The 16,863-nt window shown below is 37.7% G+C and overlaps 1 protein-coding gene and 2 pseudogenes across 1 annotated transcript; 1 reads left to right on the plus strand and 2 right to left on the minus strand.

Annotated features, from left to right (window-relative positions):
- Window positions 1-1,782: 1,782 nt before the first annotated feature.
- On the plus strand, window positions 1,783-3,207 carry LOC125206987 (uncharacterized). Its single transcript, XM_048106196.1, has 2 exons — window positions 1,783-1,905; window positions 1,960-3,207. The coding sequence occupies exons 1-2, from the start codon at window positions 1,783-1,785 to the stop codon at window positions 3,205-3,207; spliced, it is 1,371 nt and encodes a 456-aa protein (XP_047962153.1).
- A 7,290-nt stretch (window positions 3,208-10,497) lies between these two features.
- On the minus strand, window positions 10,498-14,551 carry LOC148924035 (sm-like protein LSM1B; annotated as a pseudogene).
- A 93-nt stretch (window positions 14,552-14,644) lies between these two features.
- LOC148924036 (sm-like protein LSM1B) lies at window positions 14,645-15,459 on the minus strand (annotated as a pseudogene).
- Between the last annotated feature and the right edge of the window lie 1,404 nt (window positions 15,460-16,863).

Genomic DNA, 16,863 nt, shown 5'->3' on the forward strand with positions numbered 1-16,863 from the left:
TTCTAGGAAGGAGACTTCGGTTCTAGGTAGCAATCTACAAATTATATGTTTTGAGAAAAGATATAGTTTTACCTTAGTGATAGCTTAATAACCCTTCAGACCCTTTGTTGGCATAGTTAGGAAGTTAGTTGAGCATAGGATAGTTGTCATCGATCCCGTAGGATTCTACCCTTCCCATCCTTGATCTACATCGGTGTTCTTATTTGCTCTTAGTTCTCTAGTTGTTTTTAATTGTTTTTACCTTGTTTTTAAGTAGATTTAGAAAAACCAAAATTCCGATTCATTTAGATAGTAGTTGAGGTTGGTTCGTGGTAATTAGGTTGACAATCATTGTCTCTGTGGATACGATACTCTTTGCTTGCTATTTGCTAAATTAGCTCCGTACACTTGCGGGTATACTTGTGTTAAAAATAAGTCGAGTCAAGTTTTTGGCGCCGTTGCCGGGGACAATTTTGTGTTATTATAGCGTAATATCGTGATAAAAATTAAGATTACTAATCTAGATTTTACTTGCTTTATTTTTCTTTTTTTTTGAGTTATTCTCACTTTTTTTGTTTTTCTTTTCAGGTTGTATGCTCACTCGCTCTAAGGGGCAACCATTAGAGTTATTCGATCCTGAGATCGAAGCATCCAATCGAAGGAGAAACGCTCAGAGAAGGCTCAACCAAAGGCGATCACTTTCGCCTCATAAGAGAAAACCGCCTATTCCTGTTGCAATAACAATGGCGGACAACGGAGAGAACAATGCACCACATCCAGATCCGGTAGTCCAACAGCTCCAACTACAACTTGCAGATTTGGTGAAACAGGTTAAAGAAAAAAATGAACAACAAGTCATGGTGCCAGTGCAAAACATGTACGCTTACAGAGGGGTAGAGGACCCACCAATTGGCAACGATGAGATCGATGCCAATCATTTTGAGCTCAAGCCATGATTGCTAAATATGGCTGAGGCTAATGCTTTCGCGGGGAAGGCCAATGAAGATCCCAACAAGCATCTTACTAAGTTTATTCAGATCAGTAACACGATGAAGCTTAATGGGGTGAGAGATGAACAAATCAGACTAAGGCTATTCCCATTTTTCTTGAGAGATGATGCTAGAGATTGGTACGACAGCACAGGGTCAAGATCTGTTAAAACATGGGATGCCATGGTAGACTTATTTTTGGATAAGTATTTCCCACCCAGCGAAGTTCTAAAGAGGCAAGCAGAGATAATTCAGTTCCAAATGAAACCTCATGAGACAATCCGAGAAGCATGGGCTAGATTCAAGACACTGCTGAAAAGATGCCCCAAACATGGTCTAAGTCCGGGACACCAAGTCATAACTTTTTATAGGGGGTGTACTCCAGATGCAATGCGTGAACTGAATTGGAGCGCCGGAGGAGCACTACTTCAATTAGGAGAGAATGATGCCATGAAAGTGACTGAGAGAGTGGCTTCCACTGATGAAAGATGGAATAATGAAAGAAACAAGTCATACAGGGTGGCCTCTGCTACAGAAGATGATAGGATAGACAAAATGTCAAAGCAGCTAGATCTTTTGACCACTCAACTGGGGATCATGGAGATGAGACAACCTGGACCAGAACTGCAGGGAAGAGTTGGAGATGTGAACTATGTGCACCAAGGAGGGAACAACATGAACATCAACAACTATCGCCCCAACCAAAGGGGGTGGTAACTATAACCACTATGGTAACAAGGTGCATCTCAATCTCTCCTATGGTAATCCTAACAATGTTTTGCAACCACCACCGGGATTCACAGTAGCTAATGGAATGGTTAATGAGCAGAAGAAGCCTACTATAGAAGATATCTTGGGAGCATTCATGATTCAGACTACCAAGTACATGGAGAAAACTGACAAGTACATAGAGAGCACTAGTCAAAGGTCGGGGAAGGTTGAAAACGACGTGCAAAGCTTGAATATGCATATGAAGAGCATTGATACTTAGATTAGTCAAATTTCTCAAGCTGTAGGTGTCCAACATCAGCCAGGGCAATTTCCAACACAGTCCATAAATAATCCCAAAGACTGCAAGTCCATACACTTGAGATGTGGTAAAAGCTATGAAGGACCTTCCATGCCTGTAGAGGAAAAGAAGAGTACTCCAGAGGAAGATGTCAGAGCAGAAGAGAATTCCAAGGGAAAGAATAAGGTAGACATTCAGACCAAGAAAGACGCAGTGCCAGAAAAGCTGCCCCCTCCCTCCATTCCTACGACAGTTAGAGTGCCCTTCCCATTTGCGGTGAAGAAGAAGAAGTTGGATGAGCAATTCTCCAAATTTCTCGATATTTTTAGGAAGGTGCACATTAATATAACATTGGTGGAAGCTCTGCAAGAGATGCCTACATATGCAAAGTTCCTAAAAGATGTGCTCTCCAAGAAGAAGAAGTGGATTGATTATGAGACGGTGAACATATCCAAAAACTGTAGTGCGATAATTCAAAAGAAGCTACCTGCCAAGCTTAAAGATCCTGGGAGTTTCAATATCTCATGCGTCATTGGAAATAATAGACAGACAAAGGCATTATGTGATCTGGGGGCGAGCATAAATTTGATGCCATTATCATTTTTCAGAAAGATGAAGATCGACACTCTCAAGTCGACTACAATCACACTGCAGATGGCATATAGATCAGTCACATATCCTAAAGGAATTGTTGAGGATGTACTGGTGAAGGTACACGACTTCATATTTCCCGTCGATTTTGTAGTATTGGATATGGAGGAAGACATGAATGTGCCGCTTATCCTAGGGCGTCCATTTCTAGCAACGGGAAAAGCATTGATAGATATAGTAAAGGGAGAGCTCACTCTTCGTATGGGAAACATACGACACATTTTGTCTATCTATAATGCTATGAAGAGTCGTGAAGATGAGGAACTTGTTATGAAGATGGAGTGCAAAGCTGTGCACGTTGTAGAGGTCCAAAAGACACAAGCAATTGAGTCCACATTGGGGGATTTTTCATTGCCACAGTGGATGTTTGGTTCATGTGGTGGATCACTTTCTAGAGAAGAGAATGCACCAAATTCTAAAGTGAAGTTGAAGAAAGCAAAAGCTGCAAATACACCCAAAGTGGAAACCAAAATTTGTGATGGAGCTTTGAAAACTACTTGGTGGAAGAAGAGATTGGCTAGATCATATGCTTCCAAGATTGATAGAAAATCCAACACCACCATTTATGGCGTGACATGATGCAACTCATGGAGGACGTCGAGCCAACAACGATAACCAAAGGCACTGTAGGGGAGGTAACCCCTAGTAGGTAACTTTTAATTTTATCGTTTCATTTTGTTTTTGGTGTTTTTTTTTTTTTTTGCTTGCTTACCATGTATGTCTCCCTTCTCCACCAACTTTTCAAACTTATTCTTTACTTAGCTTTGAATAAGTTTGGGGAGATGATATGGTGGATAGGGACACTAACGAGGTACGTATCTTATTGCTTTTGTTGCTTTATTTTGTTTTAGGATAGAATTATTTTGTTAGAACTCTTTGAATGATTATTTTATTAGAACTCTTTGAATGCTTACTTTGATTGGTTGGGTTTTGAAATTGAATTGAAAAATTTGGTAGTAATTTGGGTGAAGACTAGTCGTCTATGATAAAAGAACCTTCCACTTTGAGCTATCACTTGACCATTGACTTGAGAGTTTAAGAAATAGGATGCATAAGTAACGAATTGCTTGTTTGGGTTGATTCATGCTATTTGCCCAGTGAGACTTGAGCTTTTAATTCTTTCATGTGTGATTTATCATCAATTAGTGACCTTAGAGATAGGGGAAGATGTTAGGCCATTGTTGTTAGCCTTATTTTTACCTAACACTAACCTTATTATAATAATACCCTTGATAGCCAAGTTTGAGCCTATTGCCTTTTCTTTTGTCAAGCTAATCAAGTGGGTTGGGAATCCTAGACTCTAGAATTGTTAAGTTGTGAAAAGAAGAATTTGGAGAGTTTAGTTGTTGAAAGAAATTGGTCGTGTTTAGCTTATCAAGTTGAAAGTTGGTTGTACTTAGAAAAAAAATAGAAAAGAAAGAAAAAAAAAGAAAAAAACAAAAGAAAGAAAAAAGGAAAAAAAATAGTATATAGAGAATAATTCAAGATCTTTGGAAGTTTGGAAGAAATTAGACAAAGTCTAGTTATTGTTGAGAAGTGTTTTGGTGAATGGTTGAAGTTGAAAGTGGATTGTGTAATGTCTTAGAATTTCAAATCTTATTGGGAATTTAGTCACTTTAGCCAAATATTACCCTACCTTACCAAAGAGCCTACATTATAACCTAAACAAAAGACCTTTCGGACTCTAGATTTATTGTCACACGAAGTAGAGGAGAGGTTAGACATTGAGCAAGCCTATGGTAAACCATGCATTTTTGATTGATTTGAGTGTTCCTTGATATCCTATACACTTTTGAGTGAGGTGAATATACACACATATATACATCCCGAAGCATGAATCCAAGGTGATATACGAGTTAGTAGTAAAAGTGCATTCGACGGCTTAACTTGATGGAATTTGTATTGTGATATGCTCCTTTATTTCGTATTCTTTGAGACGATGATGATGACTAAAACTCTTTTGAATCCAAGTTTCTTCTAGTTATTTTTCTTCATTGCTCGAGGACTTGCAATTGTTTAAGTTTGGGGGAGTTGATTCACTTGGATTTTACATGATTTTAGAGGGTAGTTTTACTTGGTTTTGATCATATATTGTGTACTTTGAGACATGGTTATAGATACTTCTCTATTATGTTGGTATTTTGACCATTTTGTGAAGAATGTGTAGAAAAATGTACAAAATATGTGGATGTGCAGCTGCTCAATGTTCGAGACAGCTTTTCTGGAGATTTTGAATTCCGATTTGCATGTAATGCATACCATTCTCTTCATCTTCGAGAGAGATTCACGTGAATATATTAAACGTCTTAATCGGAGTTCGGTAGAAGAAGTTATGGCCGTTTTACCAAGACTGCGCAGAGCAGTGACATAGCTGGAGACCCGCCAGGTTTGCATGCAAACGAACCTGGCGACCCGCCAGCAAAACACGAAGAAAACGCCGTAAGCACCCGCCAGCTTCGTCGGACAGCTTATTTCGGGCCCAAAGTCAACCCTAGGTATATATATGCCTAGGAAACGCCTCCAAACGCAACCTACACGCCTTCAACCCCAAATATACTACTTTTTCACCTAGGAAGAAGAGAAGAACGAGCAGAGGACGAGTATTCATCGCAAGATTGAAGACGAGACCTCCAATCCGCCCAATCCAATTCTAGGGGTTTCTACCTTTAGTTTTATTCTTGTTCAAACAATGTTTTTGAATCTTTCTTTGAATATTTCTTTGACTTTTGTGTTGAACATGAGTAGCTAAATGCTTCGTAGAGTTCTACGGGGGAGATACAATGATTCTTATGTTTAAGTGATTTCCTTTTTCTATGCCTTGGCTCATGTGGTTATTTTGATTTCTTCTGTGCTTATACATTTATTTGACTGATCACCTTATAAATGCATGTGGAGAGTGCTAGAATTTGGGGAGGAAGAGAGGCGGCGGAGGTTTTGGGGGGATTACCTTAAATACCCCAATTTTTAGGAAATCTCAAATTGGCCCCAAGAATTCCCCAAATAACATAGAATTTACCCCACCCAGACTCTAAAACTTACCCTCCATCTTGTCCTATTTTCAAAACAGACCCTATATATACCTCAAACACCCAACTTGACCCTCCATCTCACTATATATACCCAACAGGCCCATCACAAACGACCAATGTCTATTTTGGTCCCATCACTATATATTCCTATTGACCCAAAATGCAAAAATCTAGCCGAAAAACCCACAATTGAGTGTAAAAACTCTTTTGAAGCTCTAGCCAATTCCCCGACCTCCATTTTAGGAAAGAAAGATAGTCACTGAATTTTCGATTGTGGGGCAACCGATAACATGTCCTTTGACTCCTCTGATCTTTTAGCCATTACCTAGTCAAAAAAATCCTATGTCCAAACAACTAGTGCTGATTTAGCACCAGTCCAAGGGGCGGGCACTATTATTATCTCACCTACTTTACAACTTTCCAATTGTCTATTTGTCTCATCATTGTCTTACAAACTCTTATCTGTTAGTCATGCGACTAAAGAGCTCCATTGCAAGTTACTAATGCAGCCTGATTTTTGCATGTTGCAGGATTCAAAGACGGGAACGATAGTTGGGTGTGGCACTGAACGACATAGACTGTATTATTTGGACGAGACAACCCAACAGAGGGCTGCGTTGCTTACTCACAGACTGACAGAAAGGCAGGCTTTGGCATCGTGGATTAGGGCATCCATCCTTGGGATATATGCGTTTACTTTTTCCCGAGATAGCTACTTCTTTTTCTATGCAGTGTGATACTTGTTTTTTGGCCAAAAGCCACAGAAATTCGTTTCAATTGAACAATACTAGAATGAAAACTCCTTTTACTTTAATTCACTCTGATATCTGGGGTCCTGCTCCTGTTACTGGTGGTCATGGTCTTCGTTATTTCTTGTTTTTTGTTGATGACTATTCTCGAATGACTTGGGTGTATTTTCTGAAATAAAAAATTTGAGGTTTTTGAGACTTTTACCCAGTTTTACACCCATGTGAAAACACAATTTAATCAAACCATCAAAATACTTAGATCTGATAATGGGGTTGAATATGTCAACTCGAAAATGCAAAAATTCTTTACTGATAAAGGTCTCGTCCACCAAACAACTTGTGCTTATACACCAGAACAAAACGAGGTAGCCGAAAGGAAGAATAGGTATCTCCTAGAGATAACTAGAGCACTTGGAGTGGGCACGGGTTTTAAGAAATGTAAAGAAAAGTTGGTTGGAAAAGTTAGTGGACTGTGAGAACCATTTTTTTATATTGGCTTTATAGTGGAATGTGGGACGTACTTACCATTTATGGTAAAAATAAAGTGTGACGTGACAATTAAGTTGGGACGGACCGAAATGGAAAAGAGTGACAATTAAGTTGGGAAGGAGAGAGTATATTATAATTAAATTATTAGTCAACTTTGTTTTTGTTTCAAATATCCAATAACAATAGAGCACGATCACCAGAAATAATTCAGACATTTTATCGAACACGTTTGGATCGTAGTTTCATGCGTGATATATAAAGCTTTCAGTTAATATGTACAATTAAATTGACATGAGACACGAGCAATAATTCGATAATTTAAAATATGCAGAGTTACCCAAAATTGTGAAATAATCACCATTGGAAATAGGTTGGGACATTGTAATTGCTACACAACATTCCAAGCACTATATTTATACAGAATAATTTTTTTGATAACAATACATGAAGAAAAAGTATATGTATATTTAAAGAGGATCGATAATGGTTCCCCATTTTCCCCTTGGGGACTCAAAGCCGATGCTCTTCATCGTCACAAAAAATTCTGGTCTACAGTTAAACGTATTACATAATTAAAACTAAACTCAATTGTCAGGGGCAAAAACTAAAGGGGCGGACGCAGAAAAAAAAGTTAGATAATTATTTTTAAAAATTTAACTGTCCATAGTGAAGGTAAATGTTTGTGTTGTATTTACTGTTTGTTTTGTTATATTATATTACTGTCTATATTAATATATGACAATTGATTCTGTTTGTTTTGTTATATTATATTACTGTCTATATTAATATATGACAATTGATTTAGAAGATGCTGATATATGACAAATGATTTAGAAGATGCTGATGTGCAAAAACTAAGAAACGTCTAATTTTTCTAACTTTAACTTGTGAAAAATGATACAACTCACTTATATTTATAGTCACACCTAACTTATTCTATAAACTTTCTATTTCATTCTAGATATCTTTAAATAATATCTATATTCAAGAAAATTCTATCTCTAGCCTAGTGTTGAAGAATTCTCTAGATTTTTATATAGAAAAGTCTAGATATTTAGAATATAAAAGATTAAGTAAAGAATTCTAGAATGGGTTAGGAATGCCTATAAATATGAGAGAGTTGTATCATTTTGCTAACTTGAGAAAGTTTGAGAATAAAGTGTTCATTAGTTTTCCCAAGTCACCTATGTTAAAAAAGGTGCAATCAATTACTCCATCTACGCCTTCACTACTCTGCTGAGGGTTTCCAATTCGAAGAGGGTTTATAAAAGGGTTGGGAATCCCTATTCAAAGAGGGTTTATAAAAGGGTTGGGAAGGGTCGTAAATTACGCCATCAGCTGCATCATCGGCTATCGAAGATGCTTGCGTACGAGCACTCTGGTCAGACGTCGGGTGCTGGACGATGCTGAGTATTACGGCTGAGGCAACTCGTGCATCGTCCAGTGGTAATACTCATGCATCGTCCAGTGCCCGACATCTGCCTCGTACGCGAGCATCTTCGATTGGCCGATGATGCATCCGGTTTTGGCGTGCAATTGTGTCACTTGGCCAATGCGATTTATTTTGTCGGAATTCTTGGGTTTTTTCGGTGGTTTCTTTTGTTAATACCGAAAAGACTCGAGCTTTCATCAATATCGTGGGCTGACCTTGAAGATGTCTATCTCACGACTTCCCTAGCTAGCTATCTTGACAGTGAGTTTCTTCTTTTGCTTTTGTTTTTCAGAAAAAATAATTTAATTTGGAATTTGATGGTTTGAATGTTGTGTGATTTATGGGTTTATTGCGTTTTAATTCGAGTGAAATTGTGACTTGTTGAAATCTGAATTTGGATTTATTTTTGTATCGGTTGAGCTCTTGAATTTTCTGTTTTGTAATGGAATTGTTGAGGAGATTCTCTGTAGCATTATTCTATGAAATTTGAGTGGTAAATAGTGTGTGAAATTTTGGAAGATATATGATACGAGTGCCCCTTTAGTCCAGGTGGAGCAGCGGCGTGAGACTATTGAAGATACAGAGGTTGAGGAGCTGCCGGGGCCAGAGCTGAGTTGTGAGACGGTGGAACGCGGAAGGCCCTCGCCGAAAGAGACGAACAAGAAGCCGAGAAGGAGAACAAGGCCACCATTAGATTTGGCGACTTCGTCTCCAAATAAGGCGTGGGGAGTTTTTTATTATTTCAGTTATATTTATGTTTTGCTTTAGTTATTTTTATTATTATGTTTTGAACAATTGGGTCGAGCAAATTATAGGCTCCGTTCCGGGTTTTCTTTGTTGGTTCTTTCTCGGGCCGTAAAGTCGAACCAACCCTAGGGTCCTTAGAATATAAATAGGCGCTGAATTCATCAATAAAGAGGATCGAAATTCGCCTACTTTATCTTCTCTTAATTCTCTGTTTTCTTCAACCCTAAGCGGTCGTCGGGAATATGCCTCCCGTGACTTCTTCAATCTCTTTTCCGATCTACGTTGAGAGGAATACTCTTAACAATATATGAGACTGATTTGCATCAATGTAGTTTATCTCTGAATTTAAAGTTGTAGATTGTGTATGTAAATATAGTGGCATTATTTTCCACAGGTTAAGAGGTGATTGGTCGGGAAGAATTGTTACGAATATTGCTGTCAACGAATGGTTTCTTGGGTAATTTGGCCCGTGTGAATGTAGTTACTAGAGTTTAGCGGAATTGTTTGGTGGACGAGAACTTGAAATATGCAATGCCTCAAGCCTAAAGATAGTAGTGCTAGTTCTTTCGAATGTATAGAGAAGGCAGTTTGATATCGTTCTCTAACAATTTAGACCGGTTAAGGACAAGACACACTCTGAGTCTGAGTTTCTTTCCCAAAAATTCTCTGTTTTTATGTTTATACGCAATTACAAATTTACAATGTTTGATTTTATATTTTCTAAGACTGAAGTCTGAGATTTTACTCTGTCATAGGTTCGAAAACTTGTGAGTTTTGTGACGGGTTTTTTTAAAGCTAAAAACAACTAACAAGCGTCAAGCTGTGCCTTTCTAATCTTTTCACTTACCAAATTGTAAAAATCATAGATCAGTTTGTATATGCCATATTACACATTTATTTCATTTTCATAACAGTCCTTGTAATATAGTCCGATGATTCATGATTTGTTATCTAGTTCTAGTTTGAATACAGAAATCCTTATCTGTCTAATGTAAAATACATTGTATTTGTATAATGTCACGCTTGTTTAGATTAATATAACCTTTTGACTTGAAATTTTTCTTTCCACAGAGAAGCTTCTTGTCTTACTTCGGGCGGGCTGGAAGCTATTAGGGATCCATCGCTCCTTTGACCAGTTTGGTACGTCTGTGAATTCACCATAGAATTATTTGTTGTTAATGCTGTCCTAGAGGGTGCGTGTGAGCGTGTTATTGTAGGCGAGCTTTATTGCGATATACACCTGGGTCTGTACATAATCCGTGGAGAAAATGTCGTCTTGATTGGTGAGCTGGTACGTGCGTTTAAACTCTGCAGAAATTGCTTTCTCCATTTCCCAGTTCCCAGTGTATTTTACCTTACGCGATCATGGTTTGTTAGGAATTGAACAAGGATGAGCTTCGAATGAACTGGATTGCCGAAAAAATCAATCCATGTCAAGAAAGTCCATCCTCTTTATCATCATACCCTTGTGCTCCGAAGCCTCCCTTTCTGCCTTCTGCGCCTGCACAAAGAGGGATGTTAACTAAACGAGACGTCAGTAGATATCATGACTGAAGCTTTACCCTCTTTTTCTCAACTGATGAAACGCGGGTCATGTGAGATGGAAGCTCATCCTTGTTCAATTCCTAACCAACCATGATCGCGTAAGACAAAAGACAACGGGAAAATGGGAGATGGAGAAAGTAATTTCTGCAGAGTTTAAACGCACGTACCAGCTCACCAATCAAGACGACATTTTCTCCATGGATTATGTAGACCCAGGGGTATATCGCAATATAGTTCGCCTACAATAACACGCTCACACGCACCCTCTAGGACAACATTAGCTACAAATGAGATATCAAGATTTGTTAGAGACGTTGCGGGCAGATTCTATGGTGAATTCACAGCCGTACCAAACTGGTCAAAGGAGCGAAGGATCCCTAATAGCTTCCGGCCATCTCTAAGTAATACAAGAAGTTTCTGTGTGGAAAGAAAAATTTCGAGTCAAAAGGTAAGATTAATCTAAACGAGCATGACATTATACAAATACAATGTATTTCACATTAGACAGATTATATAGCTAAGGGTTTTTACAACTTGGTAAGTGAAGATTAGAAAGGCACAGCTTGTTAGTTGTTTTTAGCTATAAAAAACCCGTCACAGACTCACAATTTTCGAACTTATGACAGAGCAAAATCACAGACTTGCCTTTTCAATCTCATTATATTCCGTCTTAGAAAATATTACATCAAACATTGTACAATTGTAATTGCATATAGGCATAAAAACAGAGAGTCTTTGGGACAGAAACGCAGAATCAGAGTGTTCCTTGTGAAATAATCACCATTGGAAATAGGTTGGGACATTGTAATTGCTACACAACATTCCAAGCACTATATTTATACAGAATAATTTTTTTGATAACAATACATGAAGAAAAAGTATATGTATATTTAAAGAGGATCGATAATGGTTCCCCATTTTCCCCTTGGGGACTCAAAGCCGATGCTCTTCATCGTCACAAAAAATTCTGGTCTACAGTTAAACGTATTACATAATTAAAACTAAACTCAATTGTCAGGGGCAAAAACTAAAGGGGCGGACGCAGAAAAAAAAGTTAGATAATTATTTTTAAAAATTTAACTGTTCATAGTGAAGGTAAATGTTTGTGTTGTATTTACTGTTTGTTTTGTTATACTATATTACTGTCTATATTAATATATGACAATTGATTCTGTTTGTTTTGTTATATTATATTACTGTCTATATTAATATATGACAATTGATTTAGAAGATGCTGATATATGACAAATGATTTAGAAGATGCTGATGTGCAAAAACTAAGAAACGTCTAATTTTTCTAACTTTAACTTGTGAAAAATGATACAACTCACTTATATTTATAGTCACACCTAACTTATTCTAGAAACTTTCTATTTCATTCTAGATATCTTTAAATAATATCTATATTCAAGAAAATTCTATCTCTAGCCTAGTGTTGAAGAATTCTCTAGATTTTTATATAGAAAAGTCTAGATATTTAGAATATAAAAGATGAAGTAAAGAATTCTAGAATGGGTTAGGAATGCCTATAAATATGAGAGAGTTGTATCATTTTGCTAACTTGAGAAAGTTTGAGAATAAAGTGTTCATTAGTTTTCCCAAGTCACCTATGTTAAAAAAGGTGCAATCAATTACTCCATCTACGCCTTCACTACTCTGCTGAGGGTTTCCAATTCGAAGAGGGTTTATAAAAGGGTTGGGAATCCCTATTCCAAGAGGGTTTATAAAAGGGTTGGGAAGGGTCGTAAATTACGCCATCAGCTGCATCATCGGCTATCGAAGATGCTTGCGTACGAGCACTCTGGTCAGACGTCGGGTGCTGGACGATGCTGAGTATTACGGCTGAGGCAACTCGTGCATCGTCCAGTGGTAATACTCATGCATCGTCCAGTGCCCGACATCTGCCTCGTACGCGAGCATCTTCGATTGGCCGATGATGCATCCGGTTTTGGCGTGCAATTGTGTCACTTGGCCAATGCGATTTATTTTGTTGGAATTCTTGGGTTTTTTCGGTGGTTTCTTTTGTTAATATCGAAAAGACTCGAGCTTTCATCAATATCGTGGGCTGACCTTGAAGATGTCTATCTCTCGACTTCCCTAGCTAGCTATCTTGACAGTGAGTTTCTTCTTTCGCTTTTGTTTTTCAGAAAAAATAATTTAATTTGGAATTTGATGGTTTGAATGTTGTGTGATTTATGGGTTTATTGTGTTTTAATTCGAGTGAAATTGTGACTTGTTGAAATCTGAATTTGGATTTATTTTTGTATCGGTTGAGCTCTTGAATTTTCTGTTTTGTAATGGAATTGTTGAGGAGATTCTCTGTAGCATTATTCTATGAAATTTGAGTGGTAAATAGTGTGTGAAATTTTGGAAGATATATGATACGAGTGCCCCTTTAGTCCAGGTGGAGCAGCGGCGTGAGACTATTGGAGATACAGAGGTTGAGGAGCTGCCGGGGCCAGAGCTGAGTTGTGAGACGGTGGAACGAGGAAGGCCCTCGCCGAAAGAGACGAACAAGAAGCCGAGAAGGAGAACAAGGCCACCATTAGATTTGGCGACTTCGTCTCCAAATAAGGCGTGGGGAGTTTTTTATTATTTCAGTTATATTTATGTTTTGCTTTAGTTATTTTTATTATTATGTTTTGAACAATTGGGTCGAGCAAATTATAGGCTCCGTTCCGGGTTTTCTTTGTTGGTTCTTTCTCGGGCCGTAAAGTCGAACCAACCCTAGGGTCCTTAGAATATAAATAGGCGCTGAATTCATCAATAAAGAGGATCGAAATTCGCCTACTTTATCTTCTCTTAATTCTCTGTTTTCTTCAACCCTAAGCGGTCGTCGGGAATATGCCTCCCGTGACTTCTTCAATCTCTTTTCCGATCTACGTTGAGAGGAATACTCTTAACAATATATGAGACTGATTTGCATCAATGTAGTTTATCTCTGAATTTAAAGTTGTAGATTGTGTATGTAAATATAGTGGCATTATTTTCCACAGTTTAAGAGGTGATTGGTCGGGAAGAATTGTTACGAATATTGCTGTCAACGAATGGTTTCTTGGGTAATTTGGCCCGTGTGAATGTAGTTACTAGAGTTTAGCGGAATTGTTTGGTGGACGAGAACTTGAAATATGCAATGCCTCAGGCCTAAAGATAGTAGTGCTAGTTCTTTCGAATGTATAGAGAAGGCAGTTTGATATCGTTCTCTAACAATTTAGACCGGTTAAGGACAAGACACACTCTGAGTCTGAGTTTCTTTCCCAAAAATTCTCTGTTTTTATGTTTATACGCAATTACAAATTTACAATGTTTGATTTTATATTTTCTAAGACTGAAGTCTGAGATTTTACTCTGTCATAGGTTCGAAAACTTGTGAGTTTTGTGACGGGTTTTTTTAAAGCTAAAAACAACTAACAAGCGTCAAGCTGTGCCTTTCTAATCTTTTCACTTACCAAATTGTAAAAATCATAGATCAGTTTGTATATGCCATATTACACATTTATTTCATTTTCATAACAGTCCTTGTAATATAGTCCGATGATTCATGATTTGTTATCTAGTTCTAGTTTGAATACAGAAATCCTTATCTGTCTAATGTAAAATACATTGTATTTGTATAATGTCACGCTTGTTTAGATTAATATAACCTTTTGACTTGAAATTTTTCTTTCCACAGAGAAGCTTCTTGTCTTACTTCGGGCGGGCTGGAAGCTATTAGGGATCCATCGCTCCTTTGACCAGTTTGGTACGGCTGTGAATTCACCATAGAATTATTTGTTGCTAATGCTGTCCTAGAGGGTGCGTGTGAGCGTGTTATTGTAGGCGAGCTTTATTGCGATATACACCTGGGTCTGTACATAATCCGTGGAGAAAATGTCGTCTTGATTGGTGAGCTGGTACGTGCGTTTAAACTCTGCAGAAATTGCTTTCTCCATTTCCCAGTTCCCAGTGTATTTTACCTTACGCGATCATGGTTTGTTAGGAATTGAACAAGGATGAGCTTCGAATGAACTGGATTGCCGAAAAAATCAATCCATGTCAAGAAAGTCCATCCTCTTTATCATCATACCCTTGTGCTCCGAAGCCTCCCTTTCTGCCTTCTGCGCCTGCACAAAGAGGGATGTTAACTAAACGAGACGTCAGTAGATATCATGACTGAAGCTTTACCCTCTTTTTCTCAACTGATGAAACGCGGGTCATGTGAGATGGAAGCTCATCCTTGTTCAATTCCTAACCAACCATGATCGCGTAAGACAAAAGACAACGGGAAAATGGGAGATGGAGAAAGTAATTTCTGCAGAGTTTAAACGCACGTACCAGCTCACCAATCAAGACGACATTTTCTCCATGGATTATGTAGACCCAGGGGTATATCGCAATATAGTTCGCCTACAATAACACGCTCACACGCACCCTCTAGGACAACATTAGCTACAAATGAGATATCAAGATTTGTTAGAGACGTTGCGGGCAGATTCTATGGTGAATTCACAGCCGTACCAAACTGGTCAAAGGAGCGAAGGATCCCTAATAGCTTCCGGCCATCTCGAAGTAATACAAGAAGTTTCTCTGTGGAAAGAAAAATTTCGAGTCAAAAGGTAAGATTAATCTAAACGAGCATGACATTATACAAATACAATGTATTTCACATTAGACAGATTATATAGCTAAGGGTTTTTACAACTTGGTAAGTGAAGATTAGAAAGGCACAGCTTGTTAGTTGTTTTTAGCTATAAAAAACCCGTCACAGACTCACAATTTTCGAACTTATGACAGAGCAAAATCACAGACTTGCCTTTTCAATCTCATTATATTCCGTCTTAGAAAATATTACATCAAACATTGTACATTTGTAATTGCATATAGGCATAAAAACAGAGAGTCTTTGGGACAGAAACGCAGAATCAGAGTGTTCCTTGTGAAATAATCACCATTGGAAATAGGTTGGGACATTGTAATTGCTACACAACATTCCAAGCACTATATTTATACAGAATAATTTTTTGATAACAATACATGAAGAAAAAGTATATGTATATTTAAAGAGGATCGATAATGGTTCCCCATTTTCCCCTTGGGGACTCAAAGCCGATGCTCTTCATCGTCACAAAAAATTCTGGTCTACAGTTAAACGTATTACATAATTAAAACTAGACTCAATTGTCAGGGGCAAAAACTAAAGGGGCGGACGCAGAAAAAAAAGTTAGATAATTATTTTTAAAAATTTAACTGTTCATAGTGAAGGTAAATGTTTGTGTTGTATTTACTGTTTGTTTTGTTATATTATATTACTGTCTATATTAATATATGACAATTGATTCTGTTTGTTTTGTTATATTATATTACTGTCTATATTAATATATGACAATTGATTTAGAAGATGCTGATATATGACAAATGATTTAGAAGATGCTGATGTGCAAAAACTAAGAAACGTCTAATTTTTCTAACTTTAACTTGTGAAAAATGATACAACTCACTTATATTTATAGTCACACCTAACTTATTCTATAAACTTTCTATTTCATTCTAGATATCTTTAAATAATATCTATATTCAAGAAAATTCTATCTCTAGCCTAGTGTTGAAGAATTCTCTAGATTTTTATATAGAAAAGTCTAGATATTTAGAATATAAAAGATTAAGTAAAGAATTCTAGAATGGGTTAGGAATGCCTATAAATATGAGAGAGTTGTATCATTTTGCTAACTTGAGAAAGTTTGAGAATAAAGTGTTCATTAGTTTTCCCAAGTCACCTATGTTAAAAAAGGTGCAATCAATTACTACATCTACGCCTTCACTACTCTGCTGAGGGTTTCCAATTCGAAGAGGGTTTATAAAAGGGTTGGGAATCCCTATTCCAAGAGGGTTTATAAAAGGGTTGGGAAGGGTCGTAAATTACGCCATCAGCTGCATCATCGGCTATCGAAGATGCTTGCGTACGAGCACTCTGGTCAGACGTCGGGTGCTGGACGATGCTGAGTATTACGGCTGAGGCAACTCGTGCATCGTCCAGTGGTAATACTCATGCATCGTCCAGTGCCCGACATCTGCCTCGTACGCGAGCATCTTCGATTGGCCGATGATGCATCCGGTTTTGGCGTGCAATTGTGTCACTTGGCCAATGCGATTTATTTTGTTGGAATTCTTGGGTTTTTTCGGTGGTTTCTTTTGTTAATATCGAAAAGACTCGAGCTTTCATCAATATCGTGGGCTGACCTTGAAGATGTCTATCTCTCGACTTCCC

Source organism: Salvia hispanica, chromosome 6 (assembly GCF_029641045.1).
Source record: "Salvia hispanica isolate PSC_SH4W2 chromosome 6, Shi_PSC_v1, whole genome shotgun sequence".
NCBI classification, from domain to species: Eukaryota; Viridiplantae; Streptophyta; class Magnoliopsida; order Lamiales; family Lamiaceae; genus Salvia; species Salvia hispanica.